This window comes from Telmatherina bonti, assembly GCF_933228915.1.
Source record: "Telmatherina bonti genome assembly, chromosome: 16".
Taxonomy (NCBI): Eukaryota; Metazoa; Chordata; class Actinopteri; order Atheriniformes; family Telmatherinidae; genus Telmatherina; species Telmatherina bonti.
The window spans coordinates 2,006,713-2,028,029 of record NC_136614.1 but is presented as its reverse complement, the minus strand read 5'-3'; the positions used below and the strand labels follow the sequence as shown (position 1 = coordinate 2,028,029).

The 21,317-nt window shown below is 46.0% G+C and overlaps 1 protein-coding gene across 1 annotated transcript in view; it reads left to right on the top strand.

Moving 5' to 3' along the window:
* The window catches only part of myt1la (myelin transcription factor 1-like, a), a gene marked incomplete at both ends in the record, with an annotated part of 660,446 nt that overhangs the window by 284,685 nt on the left and 354,444 nt on the right, over nt 1-21,317 (top strand). The window contains 4 exons of the mRNA XM_079255058.1: nt 15,790-15,941; nt 17,679-17,747; nt 17,840-17,902; nt 17,982-18,065. Coding sequence (XP_079111184.1) covers nt 15,790-15,941; nt 17,679-17,747; nt 17,840-17,902; nt 17,982-18,065 — 368 coding nt within the window. The remainder of the gene's footprint in view (nt 1-15,789; nt 15,942-17,678; nt 17,748-17,839; nt 17,903-17,981; nt 18,066-21,317) is intronic.

The following is a 21,317-nucleotide window of genomic DNA, read 5'->3' as shown; positions in this document are numbered from 1 at the left end:
TTCTCAGCTGACCACGCCCACCAGGGAACAGGAATCACCACAGTACCCCCCCCCCCTCAACAGGAGCCACCCGGCGACCGGAACTTCTCGGGATGGGCCAGACGGAAATCCCGGACCAGGGAAGGATCCAGGATGAAAGAGCGGGGAACCCAGGCCCGCTCCTCAGGACCATAACCCTCCCAGTCAACCAAGAACTGGAAGCCCCAGCTGCGACGGCGCACATCCAGAAGACGTCGGACGGTGTAAGCCGGGCGACCAGCCACAAGCCAGGCTTCAACTGGGAGACATGGAAGGAGGGATGAATCCGCATAGAGCGGGGGAGCAGCAAGCGAACCACCGTGGGATTGATGACCCGCTGGATCTCAAAAGGTCCCAGGTAGCGGGGAGCCAATTTCTTGGCATCAGTTCTCAAGGGAATGTTCTTTGAAGACAACCAGACCTTCTGACCAGGAGCGTATCTGGGCCCAGCTGTGCGATGGCGATCGGCCTGGCGTCGACTCCGTTCCCCAGCCCGAAGTAGAGCAGTCCGAGCCGTCCTCCAGGCCCGACGACAACAGCGGATGTGATGCTGAACTGATGGAACAGCTACTTCAACCTCTTGGACAGGGAACAGGGGCGGCTGGTACCCAAGAGAGCATTCAAAAGGAGACAAACCAGAAGCTGAGGATGTGAGGGAGTTGTGCGAGTACTCAACCCAGTCCAGATGGTCGCTCCATGATGACGGGTTGGATTCAGCCACACAACGAAGGACGGTCTCCAGGTCCTGGTTTGCTCTCTCGGCTTGACCATTAGTCTGGGGGTGGAAGCCGGAGGACAAACTGACTGTGGCACCAATGGAGAGACAAAAGGCTTTCCACACCTGTGAAGTGAACTGGGGTCCTCTGTCAGAGACTGTCAGTGGGCAATCCATGGAGTCGGAAGACATGGTGCACCAACAGGTCGGCAGTTTCCTTGGCTGAGGGAAGCTTGGGGAGAGTGACGAAATGCACAGCCTTGGAAAAATGGTCCACAATAGTCAGGATGGTGTCTTTACCTTTGGAAACAGGTAGGCCGGTAACAAAATCCACTGCAATGTGCGACCAGGGTCTGCTAGGGACAGGCAGAGGACGTAGAAGTCCAGCCGGGGGTCGATGCAATGCCTTACTCCTAGCACAAGTAGTACAGGCAGCCACGAACTCCTGCGCATCCTTCTCCATGGTTGGCCACCAAAACCTGCGTCTGATAAGGGAGAGAGTGCATGAGGAACCAGGATGACAAGCCAAACGGGAGGAGTGACCCCACTGGAGGACCAGGGATCGGGCAGTGTCGGGAACGAACAGTCGATCCTGGGGACCAGTACCCGGGTCAGGCTGGTGTTGCTGGTCTGCAATGACCCTGTTCTCAACCTCCCATGAGACCGCAGCCACGATGCAGGGAGCTGGTAGGATGGTTTCCACCACAGAGGTGGTGGCTTCAGGGGTGAACTGACGTGAAAGTGAGTTGGGTTTCTGGTTCTTGGAGCCTGGTCTGTATGACAGTGTGAAATGGAACCGGTTGAAGAATATAGACCAACGAGCTTGGTGGGGATTCAATTTTTTAGCCGACTGCAAATACTCCAGGTTTCTGTGATCCGTCCAAATAAGGAATGGAACTCTGGATCCCTCCAGCCAGTGCCGCCAGTGCTCTAGAGCCAGTTTGATGGCAAGGAGTTCTCGGTCCCCAACATGATAATTGCGTTCCGCGGGGGAAAGACGTCAGGAAAAGTAGGCACAGGGGTGTAATTTCTGGGTCTCAGGAGATCTCTGGGACAACACGGCTCCTACCCCGGTGTCCGAGGCATCCACCTCCACTACAAATTGGCGGTTCAGGTCTGGATGGAGAAGAACTGGAGCTGAGGTGAACAGTTCCTTAAGCTTGTTGAAAGCCTGGGCCGCCGCATCTGACCAGTAAAAGGGAACCGATGGGGAAGTGAAATGTGTTAGGGGGAGAGCTGTACGGCTGAAGTTGCGGATAAAGCGTCGATGAAAGTTTGCAAAACCCAGAAAGCGCTGCAGTTGTTTAACAGAGGTTGGAGTCGGCCAATCCGCAACAGCCTTGATCTTATCTGGGTCAGCTTGGACCTGTCCACGCTCAAAGATATAGCCCAGAAGCGAGATGGTATCTTTATGAAAGTCACATTTCTCTGCTTTGACAAACAGGCGGTTCTCCAGCAGTCTCTGCAGTACCTGTCTAACATGTTGCTCATGTTCCGAGTGAGTCCGGGAGAAAATGAAGATGTCATCCAAATAAACAAACACAAAACAGTTAATGAGATCTCTAAGCACATCGTTGACCATGGCCTGAAATACGGCAGGAGCGTTACACAACCCAAATGGCATGACCAGATATTCAAAGTGGCCAAGAGGGGTTCTGAAAGCAGTCTTCCATTCATCACCCTCCTTTATTTGCACCAAATGATATGCGTTGCGGAGGTCCAGTTTAGTGAAAATCGTGGCGCCGTGAAGGCAGTTGAATACAGAGTCAAGCAGAGGTAAGGGGTACTTATTCTTTACAGTGATCGCGTTTAAGCCACGATAATCTATACAAGGCCTGAGTGAACCATCCTTCTTTGAGACGAAGAAAAACCCAGCCCCTAGGGGTGACGAAGAGGGCCTGATGAGTCCTGCAGCGAGAGAATCTGAGATATACTTCTCCATAGCCTCAGTCTCTGGTCGGGAGATGTTATATAGACGGCTGGTGGGTAATGGCGCCCCCGGGAGCAGATCAATGGAGCAGTCATAGGGTCTATGTGGGGGAAGAGCTGAGGCGTTGTCCTTGCTAAAGACCTCCCTTAAGTCATGATAGACTGGGGGAACGGTGGACAGGTCAAGGGGAACAGGTTGGCGGCTGGAAACAAGGGTAGCAGGAACAGCTGAATGAAGGCAGGTGGCATGACAGAAGGAACTCCAGTTAATAATCCTCCCGGTCTACCAGTCCAGGTGAGGGTTGTGCAGAGCCAGCCAAGGGTGGCCTGAAACCAGAGGGGACTTAGGTGAATCAACAATGTAAAAAGAGATATGTTCCCGATGATTACCTGAAACAATCAATTTTATAGGAAGGGATTGCAGTGTGATGGTGTAAAGGAGACTGCCATCCAGGGCCTGCGCAGATATGGGGGATGAGAGGGTCTTCAAGCTAATATGTAGCGAGCTAGCTAAGGATCTATCCAAAAAATTGGCCTCTGCACCAGAGTCAACCAAGGCATCAACAGAATGGGGAACATTATCGCTGAACAGGACAGCTGGGATGAGAGTCTTAGTGTGGGGAAGTACCTCAGAGGATGTGGTCATCAGTACCCCCACTGCTGCTGACGACCCTGGTCTTTTGATCGGTTGGGACAGAAAGAAATACGGTGTCCAGGTAGTCCACAGTAGTAACAGTCACCCGAGGTCCTTCTCCTCTGCCGCTCCTCTGGGGAAACGTGCGCTCTTCCCAGCTGCATAGGCTCCTCTGTGGGAGTGGCTGTGTGAGGGAAGGATGGTATTGCTCCAGAGGAATTTTCCTGCTTGTAACCGGATTGGGATCGCCGTTCCCGGTCCCTCTCCCGCAGTCGGTTGTCCACCCGGATGGCGAGGGAAATTAGTCCCTCCAGGGACTCAGGCGTGTCACGGGTTGCCAGTTCGTCCGTCACCCGGCTGCTCAGACCGTTAACAAAGACATCACGGAGAGCGTCATCATTCCACCCTGAATCTGCGGCGGCTGTCCTGAAATCAATAGCAAAGTTAGCCACACTCGTACTTCCTTGACGGAGGCTGAGGAGATGTGTAGCGGACTCTCTGCCTCTTACAGGATGATCAAAAACCTTTTTCATCTCATGGACAAAAGATGAATATGACTGCTGCCTGAAACCCTGTTGTTCGTAGGCTGCTTCAGCCCAATCCAGAGCTCTCCCCTCAAGGAGACCGATCACAAAAGAAATCTTAGATCGGTCCGTGGCGTAGGTGAATGGTTTCTGATCGAATACCAGTGAACATTGAAGCAAGAATCCTCTACATCTGCCTAAATCGCCAGTATACGGCTTGGGATCTGGACTATGCGTCTCTCTTACGGGGTGTGCTGAGTCAGGTTGGTGAGCGGGCTAATCGGGAGCAGGCGGCTGAGTCGGTGCAGGACGGCCCAAGCCGGCGACGTGTGTTGTAAGCTGGGTTAGCTGAGAGAGGATCGCATGATAGTTCTGATCCAGAGTTAGCATCATTTGCTCATGTCGAGCGAGACGTGCATTCTGACCTGAAATAGTGTGCTGAAGGCTGTCAGCGGTGTCTTCCAGGTTCGCGTCCGTCGGATCCATTCAGTGGCCAGATTGTTCTGTTGTGAGAGAGGGGCTAGTTGGATCCAAAGAGCGGACACTGTCAGAGTACAGAGAGAGGTTTATTTGTTCTCAACAGATCCCTGTGAATTCTTCCAGCGGAACTGCAGAGACTGGCGGACTGGCGAGCAGCAGGAGGCAGGCAGGAAAGCAGGGGAACAAGCGAACGAGAAGGCAGGCAGGCAAAACTGGCAGGTAGCGTCTATGAACTGGCAGGCTTTCTCTGGCAGGAGGAAGACAGGACAGGTTACAAACCGAAGGTATGTACAAGCAACATAAGCAGAGGCCGAGAGCTGTTTACCGCAGGGCAATCAACAATCTGGCGCTGGATAGCAGGCAGAGCTGGTCTTAAATAGGTTGTTTGATGATTGCTGGAATGTGGATCAGGTGTGCCTCCAGTTCCCAGTTGACCACGCCCACCAGGGAACAGGAATCACCACAGGCAAGGTGATATTCTCAGAGAAACGTGTCTGGTGGGAAGGAGAGGAAAAGCTGAGCGTCATCAGCATAGCAGTGGTAGGAGAAGCCATGAGAGCTTCTAACTGCACCGAGTGAGGAGGTGTATGGTGGAAAGAGAAGAGGGCCGAGCACCGACCCCTGAGGCTCCCCTGTTTTCATGTGATCTGGACACTTCTCCTCACCAAGATACTCTGAAGGATCTTCCTGAGAGGTAGGACGTGGACCACGAGAGGACAGATCCGAGGATGCCGAGCTCAGAGAGTGGAGAGGAGAACCTGATGGTTGGCTGGAAGACAGAGGGAAAGACAGCGGATTCCAGAGAGGCGATGATAATACGGGTCACTGCAGATTGATTGGAGGTAAAATGCTCTGCAGGATGTCGGTAGGGACCGGATCCAGAGGACAGCTAGTGGCTTTAGAGTTGACTAGAAGTTTAGAGACTTGGTCCTCATTCAGAGGGCAGAAAGAGCAAAGTGAGGCACCACTAGCTGGATGTGGTGGACTGAGCTGGTCAGGCTCAGAGAACTGATTCCTGATGGTAGCAACCTTTTCAGTAAAACAGGAAGCCAACATGTCTGCAGTCAGCATGGCGGGAGGCTGAGCAGCTGCTGGAGAAAGAAGACAGTTAAAGGCCATGAACAGCTGCCGTGTGTTGGGAGCATTGTGGATCTGCTTCTGATAGAAGTCTATGTTGGCAGCCGTCAGGCTGGATGTGAAGACTGAGAGGTTCTACTGGGACACTGACAAGTCAGGGACTTCTTTTCTTTCTGCTGGCCTGAGACCTGCTCTGTGACGTCTCAGTGAGCCATGGACTGGGAGGGTTTAGTCTGGCTGCTTCAGACAGCAGAGGACAGAGTTTGTCCAGAGAGGAGGCCAGAGAGGAGCAGAGTGTTTCTGGAGCCTCATTAGTAGACAGGAAGGAGGAGTCTGAGTGGGAAGGGACGCTAGAGGAAACCTGCTCACACAGCTGTGTCAGAGGTATGTCAGAGAGTAACACGTCCATCTCAGAGATAAAGTGGTTCTTATTGCCTCCTGGAGGGCGATATATGACCAGAATGTATGTTTTGGTAGATGCAGAGACCTTTATTGCATGATATTCGAGTGCCAAGTAGGAAGCCATGGGACACAGAGAGGTAAAGCTCCATGTTTTAGGAAGCAGGACGCCCGTTCCACCTCCTCGTCCAGCAGAGCGAGGTGTCTGGGTGAAATCTGCATTAAGGGAGAGGACAGCAGGAGTCGCTGTGTTTTCTGGACGGATCCAGGTCTCAGTCAGGACCAGGACCTGAACGTCTGAGACTGACATCAGAGAACTGATGAATTCTGTTTTATTTACTACGGACTGACAGTTCCAGAGACGGGAGGTGTCGTGGAATTTATCCGATGAGAAATAAATCTATAAATCAACTGTTTTCTGTTCAATTTATTGGGCATGTACAGATGTTGCGGGCGAGAGGTCTCGAGAGCTCTGCCCCTGCTCAGAATGCTACAGTGTTCTTTAAGCATACACAAACAACCTTTGCCTGGCAGCACTAGTCAAAACAACTGCTAGCTTAGAGATAACAACAGTCAAAGCTGAAACAGCCCTTTAACAGAACACTTAGTTTTATGCATGAATCTACTAAAGCAAGCTTACTGAACTACTCTAACTATGCAGAATATATATCTTAATATAACTTAATAAATGAGTAACATATTAAAACTACACTATACGCATAATTCCACCACATTCCCCCCTTTTGATCCTTTCAGGATCAACACAAAAGAATCACAATTCATGAACATAACAAAGCAACAAAACAAACCCATAAAATAACACTAACTACCCAAAGAGATACAGTAAACTAAAACATCAGAATGGTCACTCCTGGCAGGGTTGAAGAACACCCGTCATAAAACATCCTGAAAGTGAAAACACTCACGTGTCAGAGTCAGTGTCAGAAAAGCCATCACCATCAAAAAAGAAGGAAAAAGGATCAAAGAGAGGGAGATCCGAAGCAGGGAGAGTAATAAACAAGCCGAGGAATGCGACATCCTAAGGCAGAGTCAATCAGCCCAACCAACAAGGCTCTGATACACGGGACGACACAGCAAACACAGAACAAAAAGGGCAGCAAGTACTGCAATGGAACCCCAATAGCGTTGACGTCGGCAGAAGCAGCTGAGTCGTCAGGATGAACAGAGTGCCTGGACCGAGTGACCGGATAAGGGGACAGATGGGAAACCCAGGAAGACAGCTGTAGGCAAGAGAAGGGTGACAGGGGCACATATACCAGCCCACTTCGATGGCAGCACGCCCCTAAGAACCAGACCACCGTACCACCACCAAAGGCCGGCGCAGACCACAGAAAATTAACAGCATAAACACTGTCACACCAAGCACGGTCCAAAACCCCAACAAAACCAGAATCCGGAGAGGAGCTCATGAAGCAAGTAAAACCTCACTTCTTCACACCTGAACCAGAGAGGAGGGGACTGTATGTGGGTTCTAACAAGGAAAGGAACACCCAAGGAAATGCACCTGAAAGGGTTAGGGTTAGGGTTTTCAGAAGAGAGCAAATCAATCATACAGGTGGAGTCAAACTCAGGTGGAGGGGTAACTACATGCAGCACAGGTCTGGGCCCCAGGAAGACCACACAGGCAACTCCAACAAACACTTCTACCTGCTCAGCCAGCAATAACCAATTATTACTCTGAGCAGACATATCCACTTCCAATTCACCTTGACGCACAACCAACACCTTACTCAGTTCAGACTTGGGACCCGGGAAAAGACAGACAATGGGGAAATCAGCATAGGACTCAGCCAAGCTACGAGGCGACGACGCGACATCACTGTAAAGAGAAAATCTTCTAACGGGTCCCGGCGAGGGCCCAGAACATACACAAATAACCTCATATGACAACAGGAGTTATTAAAAATGTCACCGCGATATCGACTAGGGGAAAGATGCTACAAAAGGGGTTCAGAGGTAGTGTTAAACATGAACACCAGAGTAGCCTTAGTCAGGTCTAATTTCAACACACAAGACCACCTGCAAGAATTCTCATTATCCATCTAGGAGGAAGGAGACCAGTCAGTCCCAGTTTAGGAAAAAACGGTCCCCCAAGTAGATGCAGAAGCGGAGTCAGAAAAACACCAGTGGTAACCGGTCCACCAATCACCATGCCATCCAAAGAACCAGAGCACACACATGGCGCATGTATCATAATGACAGAGTAGACCGCACAGGGGCTCCTCAGAGTGCTAGCAGGGAAATACATGACGGCGCGTCTACCTGTTAGAACCACAGACTGTATAAAGACATGGGCGGAGTCTCCGTGACGTCACCCATAGGTTTCTGAAGAGCTGAATTGAAGCTCGGTGGGCGGTTCCTACCGTCACCATGTTGGTAGCGTCATGCGCGTCGTCTCACCCGGAAAACACAAATATGGGCAAAGAAGTGGAGCTGAGAGGGGGGCTGTGAGCGTCATGGCGGATGATGGACATCGAGCGAACTCCGAGCTTTCTGTGGCTAAAAGCTAACCGAGCTAACTCTGAGATAACGGTAGCTACCCAGCTAACGGAGGTAAGCGGGCTAAAGCTAAGTCACATTGTTTACCGGCTAAAAACCGTGGTTGTTCTACATTCTTCGTCCTTGAAGCCAGAGATTGGTACCTGTCGATGAAAAGGACCCGCATGGGAACATGGGACATGGGAGTCTATGGGGATTTGCTCTGTTTTGCAGCCCCTAGTGGATGAAGGGGGAACTGCAGCCAAATGCACTTCAGCATAGGCTTCACCTTCAACCGCCGGAGGTTGCCCTCAGAACCCCTCTGGGCACCCAGCAACCGCGGGGCAGAGAAGGAACTGTAGTGAGTGGCAGAGCGGTTAACAGGGGGTGAAGCAGATTGATTAAAGAAGACAATAGGAAACACAATGATGATAGCTAAAATAACCAAACAACACATTGAGCTCTTTAATGATCAGACATGAACCCTAAATGGATGCCAGGGTCGATCTCTCTCCATGATGCAGGGTGGGCGGAGCTTGCGTTGGAGCTTGGCACGCTACTGTTGCAGGTGGACGCTAATTTCACTCCACACTGAGATTGCTTGAGAACGGTGGCTGGTCTTCAGGTGTGAGAGTAGACTGTCTCACTACCCACACTACCACAGGGATTATTCTGCCCTCTGTCGGGTGGTGCGTTATTCTGCTGCGGCAGGATCAGCAGCAAGCCGGGGAGCCACGGTCAGTGCAGGAACCTCCCTGCAGCAATGATATGGTATTACGGTAGCCAAGTAGCACGGTCATCTGTCTGGGTTGCCAGAAGAATGTGAAACAGGTGGTCCCAGCACTGACGTTTGAAGCTTCTCATCAGTACAAAGTCTCCAGGCTGAAGTAAACGGAGCTGCTTAGACGCTGATTCAGGAAGGTCTGCAGCAACCTGAGAGCAAATGCCTGAAAAGGTTCACATGAGATCAGCACAGTATGTTAAAACATTACTATCACACAGGGCCGTGTCTGGAGGGGGAGCCTCGGAGGGGCCCATGCCCATTTGGGTGGACCTGCGAAAAGAATTTACGGGGGGACCAATTTGGTCCTCCCCTTTTATGCATGCGCATGGACAACAGCACGAGAGGAAGTGCTTTGGTCAAAGAGGCCTGAAAAGGCCTGAGAGAGACCAAGGAGGAAATCTCTCCATCTGTGGGCCGTGAGAGAAAAGAGGAAGGGAGAGGCTGTAAAAGGAGGGTGGGTCAGAGACGCAGCCTTCATCTGCAGGAGAGTCACCTGTAGAGACAGGGTCAGAAGAGTCAGTGCACGTGTGCATACAGCAACCTGTCAAGGGAGGAAAATGGCAGAAAGAAGGGAGTCAATAAGGCGACGGTGACGAACTGGGTCACCATCAGATGTCAGGAAACCACGGTGTTTCCACAGTGCTCCAAAACCCACACCTGGGTCTGGGTTCTGAGAGCGGAGCCATCAAGTCAGGGTCAACTCGAGGTCGGTCAGAGAGGTCAGGTCTGGGGGTGCAGAGGATGGCCAGTCCAGCCACACAGTCATGGAGCGTGTCATCGGCAGGAGCGGGGAGTAGAGAGGCTGGATGTAGGACTGTGTGTCGATTGACAATCAAATCAGGAATAAAACATCCAACACTGATGTTAAAGATGATTTCATCCACTACAACAAGACTCACACACACACACACACACACACGTGCACGTGCACACTCACACACACACACATGTACACGTGCACACTCACACACACACACACAGCAACACCTCCTTCTTGAGAATGTTTTTCACTGTTACACACACTTCTCTACTGGACTTAACACAAACGTGTGTATCAGAACAGGCCAAGGCTAACGGTCTAGCATAACTAGCTTAACCTTGGAAAGATCAGTATTATCCCAGATGATCGGCCTCACGTTTATGGTATTTTGAAGACCTACAGGGTACAAATATTTGTTTGTTGAGCATGTTGAGCCAGAGACCAGACTGTCTACTGGCAGCCTTCACAAGAGTTGCTTCCCTTCGTCAAATAAAAGCACTTGATGTGAAATTAATAATAACAGAGTTCAGATCAGGACTAACACACCGGGCTGTCAGCAAATAAAAACATGGAGGATTCCAACCTTTCCTAATATTCTACTAAGATTGGTCATATTGCACCTGAACACCGAAGCCAGGAAATTACCACCTTATTTATTGTCATACAGTTAATGCAGCCTTATGTTGTCTGGGCTGAAAATTTAGAAATGTACACGAGCCGGGAATACTCAGAGATCATCTGTGTGCTGTCTTTAAACAGGTTTGCCACCGTAACGGCTGCCTGGTGCATGTTTTGTCAGAGACACTGAAGATAAATGTTTTGTGATGAGGCACAGCTAGAGATGTAGAGGGTGCCAGAAGTTGTTTTGTCTGTAAGAACTGATGTTTTGCTTCACAGCAGCAGAGCAGAGAAAATACTGGGACCTTGTTCAGTTGCAAAAGTCTGCAGGACTGCAGAACTTTGTATGCATGTTCAAAGTGTAGTATGAAGCTAAGCAGAAATAATGAAAATGTTTGATCTTTGGCCTAATTGTGTGGCCTGGTCATGTGGATACAAGGCCAGGAATATATGTAGGTGTGTATAATCATTCAGCTCGGACCACTCGGTCTGCTCAGGAATCAGATCCACTACAGTCACCACGCCCCGCCCACCAATCAGCATACAAGCAGAAATTTATGCCAGGAAGTGCCCAACACATGTCTATTAAAGCTTCCTGGTTGATAAATCAGGTTCATATGTGTAATTAATAAAGACTGACATGTAAAGGATCAGGGAGGGGGCCAAAGGTTCAAGGAAGCAGATCCAGGTTTTCCACAGAGAACTGAGTGAACACAACAGTCTTTCTGACAGAATCAGGGTGCAGCTTATTCCAGAAAACATCATCTGACTCTGTAGTCGGGGTGGGACTCGTGCTGCCTGCCGGCCACATCCGTTAGTCTTTTACTTCCAGAAAATCCCACAGTCAGTCTGAGGACAAGGAGGATCCATCACCTCCAGAGGTCTAAGGTGAAAACCAAGCCCACATGTCCCCCATAAAATCCATATCCACACTGTTCACAGTCACAACCAGCAGGGCTCTGCCAGACCCTCTGGTTCTGGGATCCCCGGGCCCCATCAGCAGCGGCCGGGTCCCTGCAGTCACATCTGCATATCAGGTCCTGCTCCAGGACTCAGAGCTGACACAGGAGGGAGGTGGAGTGTTGCAGCATGTTGTCGGGACCGTTTCTGCTCCAGTGTCCTGACTGACAGCATGTGTGACTCACAGAACTCTGCAGTGGTCCAGACCAAAACTTTCCCTCCCCCAGTCCACCCCCTGAATCCCCCTCGGGCATAATAGACATGTTGGGGTCCCTGTGGAGACCATGGTGCATGCTGACAAGGGTTAAAGGAGCGGTGAGCTGCCGTGGTCGACGCCGTGCAGCAGACGAGCTTCTGAGACTGCATCTGAATCATTTAGTCATGTGATTATAGTCTCATAATTATAATGTTCTTCTGTTGAATACTGTTGCAAACATATCATGTGGACCATGTTCTGTGCTGTGAAAATCCTGGACTTTGGATCATAACTGTATCTGTGTGAGACTATAGTGGCAGTGGATCCATAAGTCAGTGTTTCCCTGGGAAAGCTGAACATGACCTCGTCTAGAAGATAACGCAGCTTTAACACATGAAGATGATGTTGGTGTGTCGTTCCTGTTTTAAGGCTTGAGATTTGACCTCTTTTTGTTTTTTGTCCTATAACACCATGCTTATTTTCATCATCTCTCAGCTGGGTATTTAACAAGCACAGGCCAAAGTCTTTCTCCGTTTATTTTCAGTCAACGTCAATTCATTTAGTCATAATAAACATAAAAATAACTGTAATCTTAAAGAAACAAAAGTCACCATTTAATGTCTGAAAGGGATTAAACAGAAGCCCAAGCCCATCCAGTCCACGCAATGCACACCAACCCAACAGAATCAGCTCCCAACGCCACACATCACGTCCCTCATCTTTCGGTTTATTCTTTACTTCTTCCAATGTGTTGTTACAACTAAAAATCTTCTCAGATGATAGAATTGTGTTTCCTCTAGGAAAAGGGTTATGCAGTTACAAAAGCTTTAGGAAGAACCGCACAGACAGCTATTTTACACAGGATTTTTCTGCTTGTTCCTGTCTACACATGCTAGGACATCATCCCCTTCAGTGAGCATAAGGCCTTTAATGAACGCCCTCTTCTTCCTCACTTCCCTCTCTCATGTTTTCCTTTCCTTTGCTCTGCCTTCCTCATCCAAGCTTCTCCTTATCTCCTACATCTGCACTGATCAGTAGTTTGTAAAATACATGTAAACATGTTAGATGTGCTCTGAACTCATCTTCTACATCTAACAGTTCTTTATAAATATCCTAAAATAAGCTAAACTCTGCAATAATACATATTTGTCATTTAATCTCTAACCTCCTCTTCACTAAACTGTTGAAACAGGAAGATAATATTCTCTCTTTTCTTTCCTGGTCCATCCAGGCACGTTCTGTCATATCTAAGAGAGTCTGCCTGAACCAGGCTTTACTGTCATCTTTTGGAGAAATGCCGTGATCTGATTTTCAATCTTTAACATATTCATGTTCTTAGACATTGACATGAGAGAATTTGCTGAATCATTAGTTAGTGTGGACAGCAATTTGTGTACATAATTTTGATGCTCGGTACAACAGATATGTGGATCCTACAACCACTTTACCATTTGCAGATCCTTCACGGGGCTTGCCATCATATAAGCAAACTTACACACACACTGATTTCTGTGTGGATGGCCGCTAAGGTCCCCTGATGTCAACTAAGCCAGCCAATCACACAGTTTTAATTCACCAATGAAAAGTGTCACAAAAAATAAATAAAAATCTCCTACAATATTTCCACAAAACTCTCCAGAGAATAGCAGGTCAGACCTCTAGTTTTAATTCCTCTTATGGAGAGCGAACCAGCCCACACTTTAATTTATTTTTCTGTTCCAACTTTTCCATCTGATACATGCTCATAAAGCTTCCGTCTGGAAACCCACATTCTTCACAGCAGAACGTTAAAAAATTTACTTACAGCTTCAATGAATAGAATAGATTCAATAGAATTTGGTTTAGGTTGCTCCTTTCCCCCTGTAGTCCCCATCATCGCCTGGTCTTATATTTCTGCTATGTCAGTCGTAAAAGTCTACTCTCAGGGCTTCGTTTAGTAACCTGATCTCGTATTTCTACTCACAGGGCTTCGTTTAGTAACCTGATCTCGTATTTCTACTCACAGGGCTTTGTTTAGTAACCTGATCTCGTATTTCTACTCACAGGGCTTCGTTTAGTAACCTGATCTCGTATTTCTACTCACAGGGCTTTGTTTAGTAACCTGATCTCATATTTCTACTCACAGGGCTTCGTTTAGTAACCTGATCTCGTATTTCTACTCACAGGGCTTTGTTTAGTAACCTGATCTCGTATTTCTACTCACAGGGCTTCGTTTAGTAACCTGATCTCGTATTTCTACTCACAGGGCTTCGTTTAGTAACCTGATCTCATATTTCTACTCACAGGGCTTTGTTTAGTAACCTGATCTCGTATTTCTACTCACAGGGCTTCGTTTAGTAACCTGATCTCATATTTCTACTCACAGGGCTTCGTTTAGTAACCTGATCTCATATTTCTACTCACAGGGCTTTGTTTAGTAACCTGATCTCGTATTTCTACTCACAGGGCTTCGTTTTGTAACCTGATCTCGTATTTCTACTCACAGGGCTTCGTTTAGTAACCTGATCTCGTATTTCTACTCACAGGGCTTCGTTTAGTAACCTGATCTCATATTTCTACTCACAGGGCTTCGTTTAGTAACCTGATCTCATATTTCTACTCACAGGGCTTCGTTTTGGAACCTGATCTCGTATTTCTACTCACAGGGCTTCGTTTTGGAACCTGATCTCGTAGAGTCTATATCTCTGTTTTTGTTTTATTTTTGCTTTATTTTTATTTATTGTCAAAGTCAGTCCTGGGGAAAAGGAGCACAACCACCATTATTATGAAAACAGTCGACAATTTTGAAAACAAAACTGTTTCAGTTTGATTAGCATTAATATCACTCAGTCTATAATATTATATCAAAAACCACTTTCAATCAGATCATAATTTGGAAAAATATACTTCTCACCAGATAAACCCACGGATGGGTTGAGATCCCGTCGTGATCGACCGAAACCGGTGACTGTGGCCCTCGTCACTCTTAAGGCCTATTCGAGGTTTGAAGATGAATCTGTTTGGATTCCGGCAGCCTGCCTCATCCGGGATGAGGACAGTGTGGGAGACGGTGGTCCAGAGAGGTTTAGAGGACTGCATTGTCTTTGGGAGACAGGCCTTGGTCTGTCCCCATGTCGGACGGGGATGGGTTGGAGACACATGGTGTTATGAGCTTAGCTGCGGCTGCTTGTGCCTTTGCTCGGTGGACTCGCAGGTCTTAACCCTTAGTGGTCTTACCAGACGTGGGCTGACACAGTGGCTGACACGACAGCGCACCTGGGCTGCTTAAGTACCTGAGGCTGACCCGGCTGAGTCCACTCAGCTTGGTTTCCCAGCCGGTTGAAACCGCCTCGTTCTGCTTCCCCAGTAGTTGAACATGGAGTGTGACCCGTGTCATGGACTCAGCTGTTGTTGGTCTCAGAGAAAACGTGGTAACGACAGAGCCCGGCACCAAACAAAGACCCCAAACCAGAAACCAGACAGAATCTCCTGCAGGAACTCTAATGCATTACGGTGCATTTTCAGGATAAATGGCAAAAACTAAATAATCTAAACTCACTGTGAAAAGGTTGCTTCTTGTTCCCAACGGACCTTAAACTATGGTAGCTGACAGGTGCAAAAGCGCTTGAAAAACACACTTTACAGATGACAATGAATGCAGGCAAGAAAAGTTGCATTGTCACCCACACCCAACGGAAGTTTCTACTGCACTTATGCCAATAATTTATATCAGCAGATCTTTTATAATATTGTACAAAATAATGGCAAACATTTAAAAATCAATAAGAATGAATGTTTCTCACATTGCTTCAACTTTGTACCAGTATATTTATTCTTCACACCATTTTTAGACTAATTAGATTGTTGAACAATACACAAAACAGCCTTTACTCATTTCTCTCAGGTCTAAGGGTAAAAATTTACAAACCTGTGAAAAGATGAGAACATTTTAGACACCGTTCCAAATTATGGGAACAAGCTCCTTCATCTTGCCCTGTCATAAGTCGCCAACTTTACGGAGAAGTATGAAATTCACTAAGAAAGCTGCATTTGAAATGATGATGTAAAGGGAGTACCTTAAACATCCCTATGTGACATGAAGGGGGCCCGGCCAGTGCGTCAAGGTTTGATGAGTTGGGAATGAGAATATCTCTTCACAGACCCAAATGAAAAGGTATGGAACGTGTGAACATTGATCTTTTAGTTATAGATTGCAGTCAGTTTATTTCTCGTCCCTGCACCAGGCCGAGGAGCTGGAACCCTTCCAGGACCTGCTTGATGAGCAGCGCTATGCGGCCGAGAGGGCCATGCCAAACCCCAAACAACACAAACACCCCCTCTGCAAGGAAGGCAATAAGAAGCTCCTCATGTAAGACCAAATGTCCAGTAAACACCCCCCCCCCCCCCCCCCCCCCCCACCTGACTGACTTATCTTCATCATCATCACAGGAGTCATCATCAGAGGCATTACATCATCACCATGACAATTATCAATAAATTATTCTAAAACAGTGGAAAATGTGAAAATGATCTGGTTCTAAAGAAAAGTGTACAGCTGAAGTCAGAACATGGCAGTGCATCTAGGACAAGTCATCAGGGTATGTGTAAAGTAATCCTAGGAATGAGTGGCGTAATCCTAGGAGCGAGTAAAATAATCACAGGAACGAGTAAAGTAATCCTAGGCTGAGTAAATTTATCCCAGGAATGAGTGAAGTAATTATAGCAATGAGTAAACTAATCATAAGAATGAGTAAAATAATCCTAGGAATGAGTAAAGTAGTCCTAGAAATGAGTAAATTAATCATAATAACCAGGAAAGTAATCCTAGGAATAAGAAAAAAATCTTAGAACGAGTAAAGTAATCCTAGGATGAGTAAATCTATCCCAGAATGAGTGAAGTAATTATAGCAATGAGTAAAGTAATCATAGGAATGAGAAAAGTCATCCTAGAAATTAGAAAAAAAAATCCTAGAATGGTAATGGTAATGAGTAAAGTAATCCTTTAATACGATTAAAGTAGTCGTAAATATCAGTAAAATTGTCCCATGGAAGAATAAGTTACCTATAGGTACAGGTAAAGTTACATGTAAAGCAGTCATAGGTGGACGCAAGGTAATGCTCGGTACAAGCAAAGTAAGTAATCTTCGGTACAGGTAAAGTAATCCTAGGTACGAGTAAAGTAATCTGAACATGAGTAAAGTAATCCTTGGTAAGAGTAAAGTAATCCTAATAGTGAGTACAGTAATCTGAGGATGAGTAAGGTAATCTTAGAAAAAGTGAAGTAATCCTAAAAAAGTGTAGAGTAATCCTGGTACTGAGTAAAGTAATCCTAGGAATGAGTAAAGTAATGAAAAATTAGTAAAGTAATACTAAGAATAGGTGAAGTAATCCAAGGAATGCAAAATGAAATCTCTGAATGACTAAAGTAATCCTGGGAAAGCGTAAGGTAATCCTAGGATAAGTAAAGTAATCCGAAAATGAGTAAAGTAATCCTTGGAATGAGTAAGGTAATCCTAGGATGAGTTAAAGATTCCTAGGAATCAGTGAAGTAATCCAAAAATGAGTAAAGTAATACTAGGAATGCATAAAAGAAATCCTAGGAATGACTAAAGTAATCCTGAGATGAGTAAAGTAATCCTAGGCATGAGTAAAGTAATCCTGAGATGAGTATAGTAATCCTAGGCATGAGTAAAGTAATCCTAGAAATGAGTAAAATTCTAAAAAAAAGTAAAGTAAATCCTAATTTCCAGTAAAGTACTCCTTGTAAAGTAGCCCTTGATACCAGTAAATTTGTTCTACAAATGAGAAAAGTAATCTTTATTAGGAATAAAGTAATCTAAGGTATGAGTAAAGTATCCAAGTTACAATTAAAGTTATCCTCAGTAGTACAGTAATCCTTGGAAAGAGCGAAGTAATCCTGGACTTGGGTAAAGTAAGCCTAGCAATCAGATCAGGCAATGTAATTTTGGTCTCATGTTTTAGGAATCGTGGTACCACCATGATTTTGATTTTGGTGTCTTCGTTCTGGGTGTGGTACCATGATTTTGGTTCTGGTATTATGGTCTGGTTCTGGTTTTGTACTGTGGTTCTGGTTCTGTCCTTGCAGACTGTCCAGTTGTCAGCTGGCTGATAAGAGTATCCGCGGCCTGATGACGAGCAACCCACAGGAACTAAAGTCAGTCAAATCAACCTTCCAGCAAAACTGCAGTGTCCTCCCAGGTGTATTTGTCTTCATGTCCAATTATTTTGTCCCTACCTGTTCCTCAGGTGTCCAACGCCTGGTTGTGACGGATCAGGACACATCACCGGAAACTACGCCTCCCACAGGAGGTAAAGACAGTTTAACCCACCATACAGTGTAACCTATAAACTAGTAGACCAGTTGTTAAGACATGTCTCCTGCCATCAGTCTGTCCGGTTGTCCACGGGCAAAGAAATGTGGCATCAAAATCCTCCACAGCAAAGAAGACAAGGATGATCAGGAGCCAATCAAGTAAGCGTCTCCAGCCTCAGAGCCAGACAAAAAAATTATCCAATTTATTGATGATTAATCTTCGGATTTACATTCAGATTTTTTCTTCTGATATTTGTGACAAGTTTATTGTCGGGTCTATTGTCAAGTTTGTCATCAGGTTTATCGTCAGGTTCATTGTCAGGTTTATTGTCAGGTTTATTGTCGGATTTATCCTTAGGTTTGTCGTCAGGTTTATTGTCGGATTTATCGTTGGGTTTATCATCTGGGTTATTGTCGGGTTTATCGTCAGGGTTATTGTCGGGTTTATCGTTAGCTTTGTCATCAGGTTTATGTCAGGTTTATAGTCGGATTTATCGTCGGGTTTATTGTTGGATTTATCGTCGGGTTTATCGTCATTTTTATTGTCGGATTTATTGTCGGGTTTATCGTTAGGATTGTCAGGTTTGTCAGCAGGTTTATTGTCGGATTTGTTGTCGGATTTGTCGTCGGATTTGTTGTCGGATTTGTCGTCGGATTTGTCGTCGGGTTTATTGTCGGGTTTATCGTTAGGATTGTTGTTAGGTTTGTCAGCAGGTTTATTGTCTGATTTCTTGTCGGATTTATCATTGGGTTTATCGTCAGGTTTATCGTCGGGTTTATCGTCAGGATTGTCAGGTTTGTCAGCAGGTTTATTGTCGGATTTGTTGTCGGATTTATTGTTAGGTTTATTGTCAGGTATATTGTCGGATTTATCGTCGGGTTACTGTCGGATTTGTTGTCGGGTTTATCGTCAGGTTTGTCATTAGGTGTGTCAGCAGGTTTATTGTCGGATTTATCCTCAGGTTTATCGTTAGGCTTGTCAGCAGGTTTGTCAGCAGGTTTATTGGCGGATTTGTCATTGGATTTATCGATGAGTTTATCATTAGGTTTGTCAGCAGGTTTATTGTCGGGTATATCATCTGATTTATCATCTGGGTAATTATCAGGTTTATCGTTAGCTTTGTCATAAGGTTTATGTCAGGTTTATTGTCGGATTTTTCATTGGGTTTATCGTCAGGGTTATTGTCGGGTTTATCGTTAGCTTTGTCATCACGTTTATGTCAGGTTTATAGTCGGATTTATCTTTGGGTTTATCGTTGGATTCACGGTCGGGTTTATCGTTAAGGTTGTCAGCAGGTTTATTGTCAGATTTGTCGTCGGGTTTATTGTTAGATTTATTATCGGATTTAGTTTGGGGTTTATCGTTAGGTATATCAGGTGGTTTTTGTCAGCAGGTTTATTGTCGGATTGGTTGTCGGATTTATCTTCGGTTTTATTGTCGGATTAATCGTCGGGTTTACTGTTGGGTTTATCGTTGGGTTTATCGTCAGGTTTGTCGTCAGGTTTATTGTCGGGTTTATCGTCAGGTTTATCGTCAGGTTTATCGTCAGGTTTATTGTTGGATTTATTATCGGGTTTATTGTCGGATTTATCGTCGGGTTTACTGTTGGGTTTATCGTTGGGTTTATCGTCAGATTTATCGTCAGGTTTATTGTCGGGTTTATCGTATGTTTTAACTTCAGGTTTATTGTCGGGTTTATCGTCAGGTTTATCGTCAGGTTTATCGTCAGGTTTATTTTCAGGTTTATCGTCAGGTTTATTGTCGGGTTTATCGTCAGGTTTATTGTCGGATTTATCGTCGGGTTTACTGTTGGGTTTATCGTTGGGTTTATCGTCAGGTTTATCGTCAGGTTAATTGTCGGGTTAATTGCCAGGTTTATTGTCGGGTTTATCGTCAGGTTTATGGTCAGGTTTATCGTCAGGTTTATTGTCGGGTTTATCGTCAGGTTTATCGTCAGGTTTATCGTCGGGTTTATCGTCAGGTTTATCGTCAGGTTTATCGTCAGGTTTATCGTCGGGTTTATCGTCAGGTTTATCGTCAGGTTTATCGTCGGGTTTATCGTCAGGTTTATCTTCAGGTTTATCGTCGGGTTTATCGTCAGGTTTATTGTCAGGTTTACTGTTGGGTTTATCGTCAGGTTTATCGTCAGGTTTATTGTCGGGTTTATCGTCAGGTTTATTGTCGGGTTTATCGTCAGGTTTATTGTCGGGTTTATCGTCAGGTTTATCGTCAGGTTTATCGTCGGGTTTATCGTCAGGTTTATCGTCAGGTTTATCGTCGGGTTTATCGTCAGGTTTACTGTCGGGTTTATCGTTTGTTTTATCGTCGGGTTTATCGTCAGGTTTATCGTCAGGTTTATTGTCGGATTTATCATCGGGTTTATTGTCGGATTTATCGTCGGGTTTACTGTTGGGTTTATCGTCAGATTTATCGTCAGGTTTATTGTCGGGTTTATCGTATGTTTTAACTTCAGGTTTATTGTCGGGTTTATCGTCAGGTTTATCGTCAGGTTTATCGTCAGGTTTATTGTCAGGTTTATCGTCAGGTTTATTGTCGGGTTTATCGTCAGGTTTATTGTCGGATTTATCGTCGGGTTTACTGTTGGGTTTATCGTTGGGTTTATCGTCAGGTTAATTGTCGGGTTAATTGCCAGGTTTATTGTCGGGTTTATCGTCAGGTTAATGGTCAGGTTTATCATCAGGTTTATTGTCGGGTTTATCGTCAGGTTTATCGTCGGGTTTATCGTCAGGTTTATCGTCAGGTTTATTGTCGGGTTTATCGTCAGATTAATCGCCAGGTTTATTGTCGGGTTTATCGTCAGGTTTATTGTCGGGTTTATCGTCAGGTTTTGTCGGGTTTATCGTCAGGTTAATCGCCAGGTTTATTGTCGGGTTTATCGCCAGGTTTATTGTCGGGTTTATCGTGAGGTTTATTGTCGGGTTTATTGTCAGGTTAATCGCCAGGTTTATTGTCGGGTTTATCGCCAGGTTTATTGTCGGATTTATCGTCAGGTTTATCGTTGGGTTTATCGTCAGGTTAATCGCCAGGTTTATTGTCGGGTTTATTGTCAGGTTAATCACCAGGTTTATCGTCAGGTTTATCGTCAGGTTTATCGTCAGGTTTATTGTCGGGTTTATCGTCAGGTTTATCGTCAGGTTTATCGTCGGGTTTATCGTCAGGTTTATCGTCAGGTTTATCGTCGGGTTTATCGTCAGGTTTACTGTCGGGTTTATCGTTGGGTTTATCGTCAGGTTTATCGTCAGGTTTATTGTCGGGTTTATCGTCAGGTTTATCGTCGGGTTTATCGTCAGGTTTACTGTCGGGTTTATCGTTGGGTTTATCGTCGGGTTAATCGCCAGGTTTATTGTCGGGTTTATCGTCAGGTTTATTGTCGGGTTTATTGTCGGGTT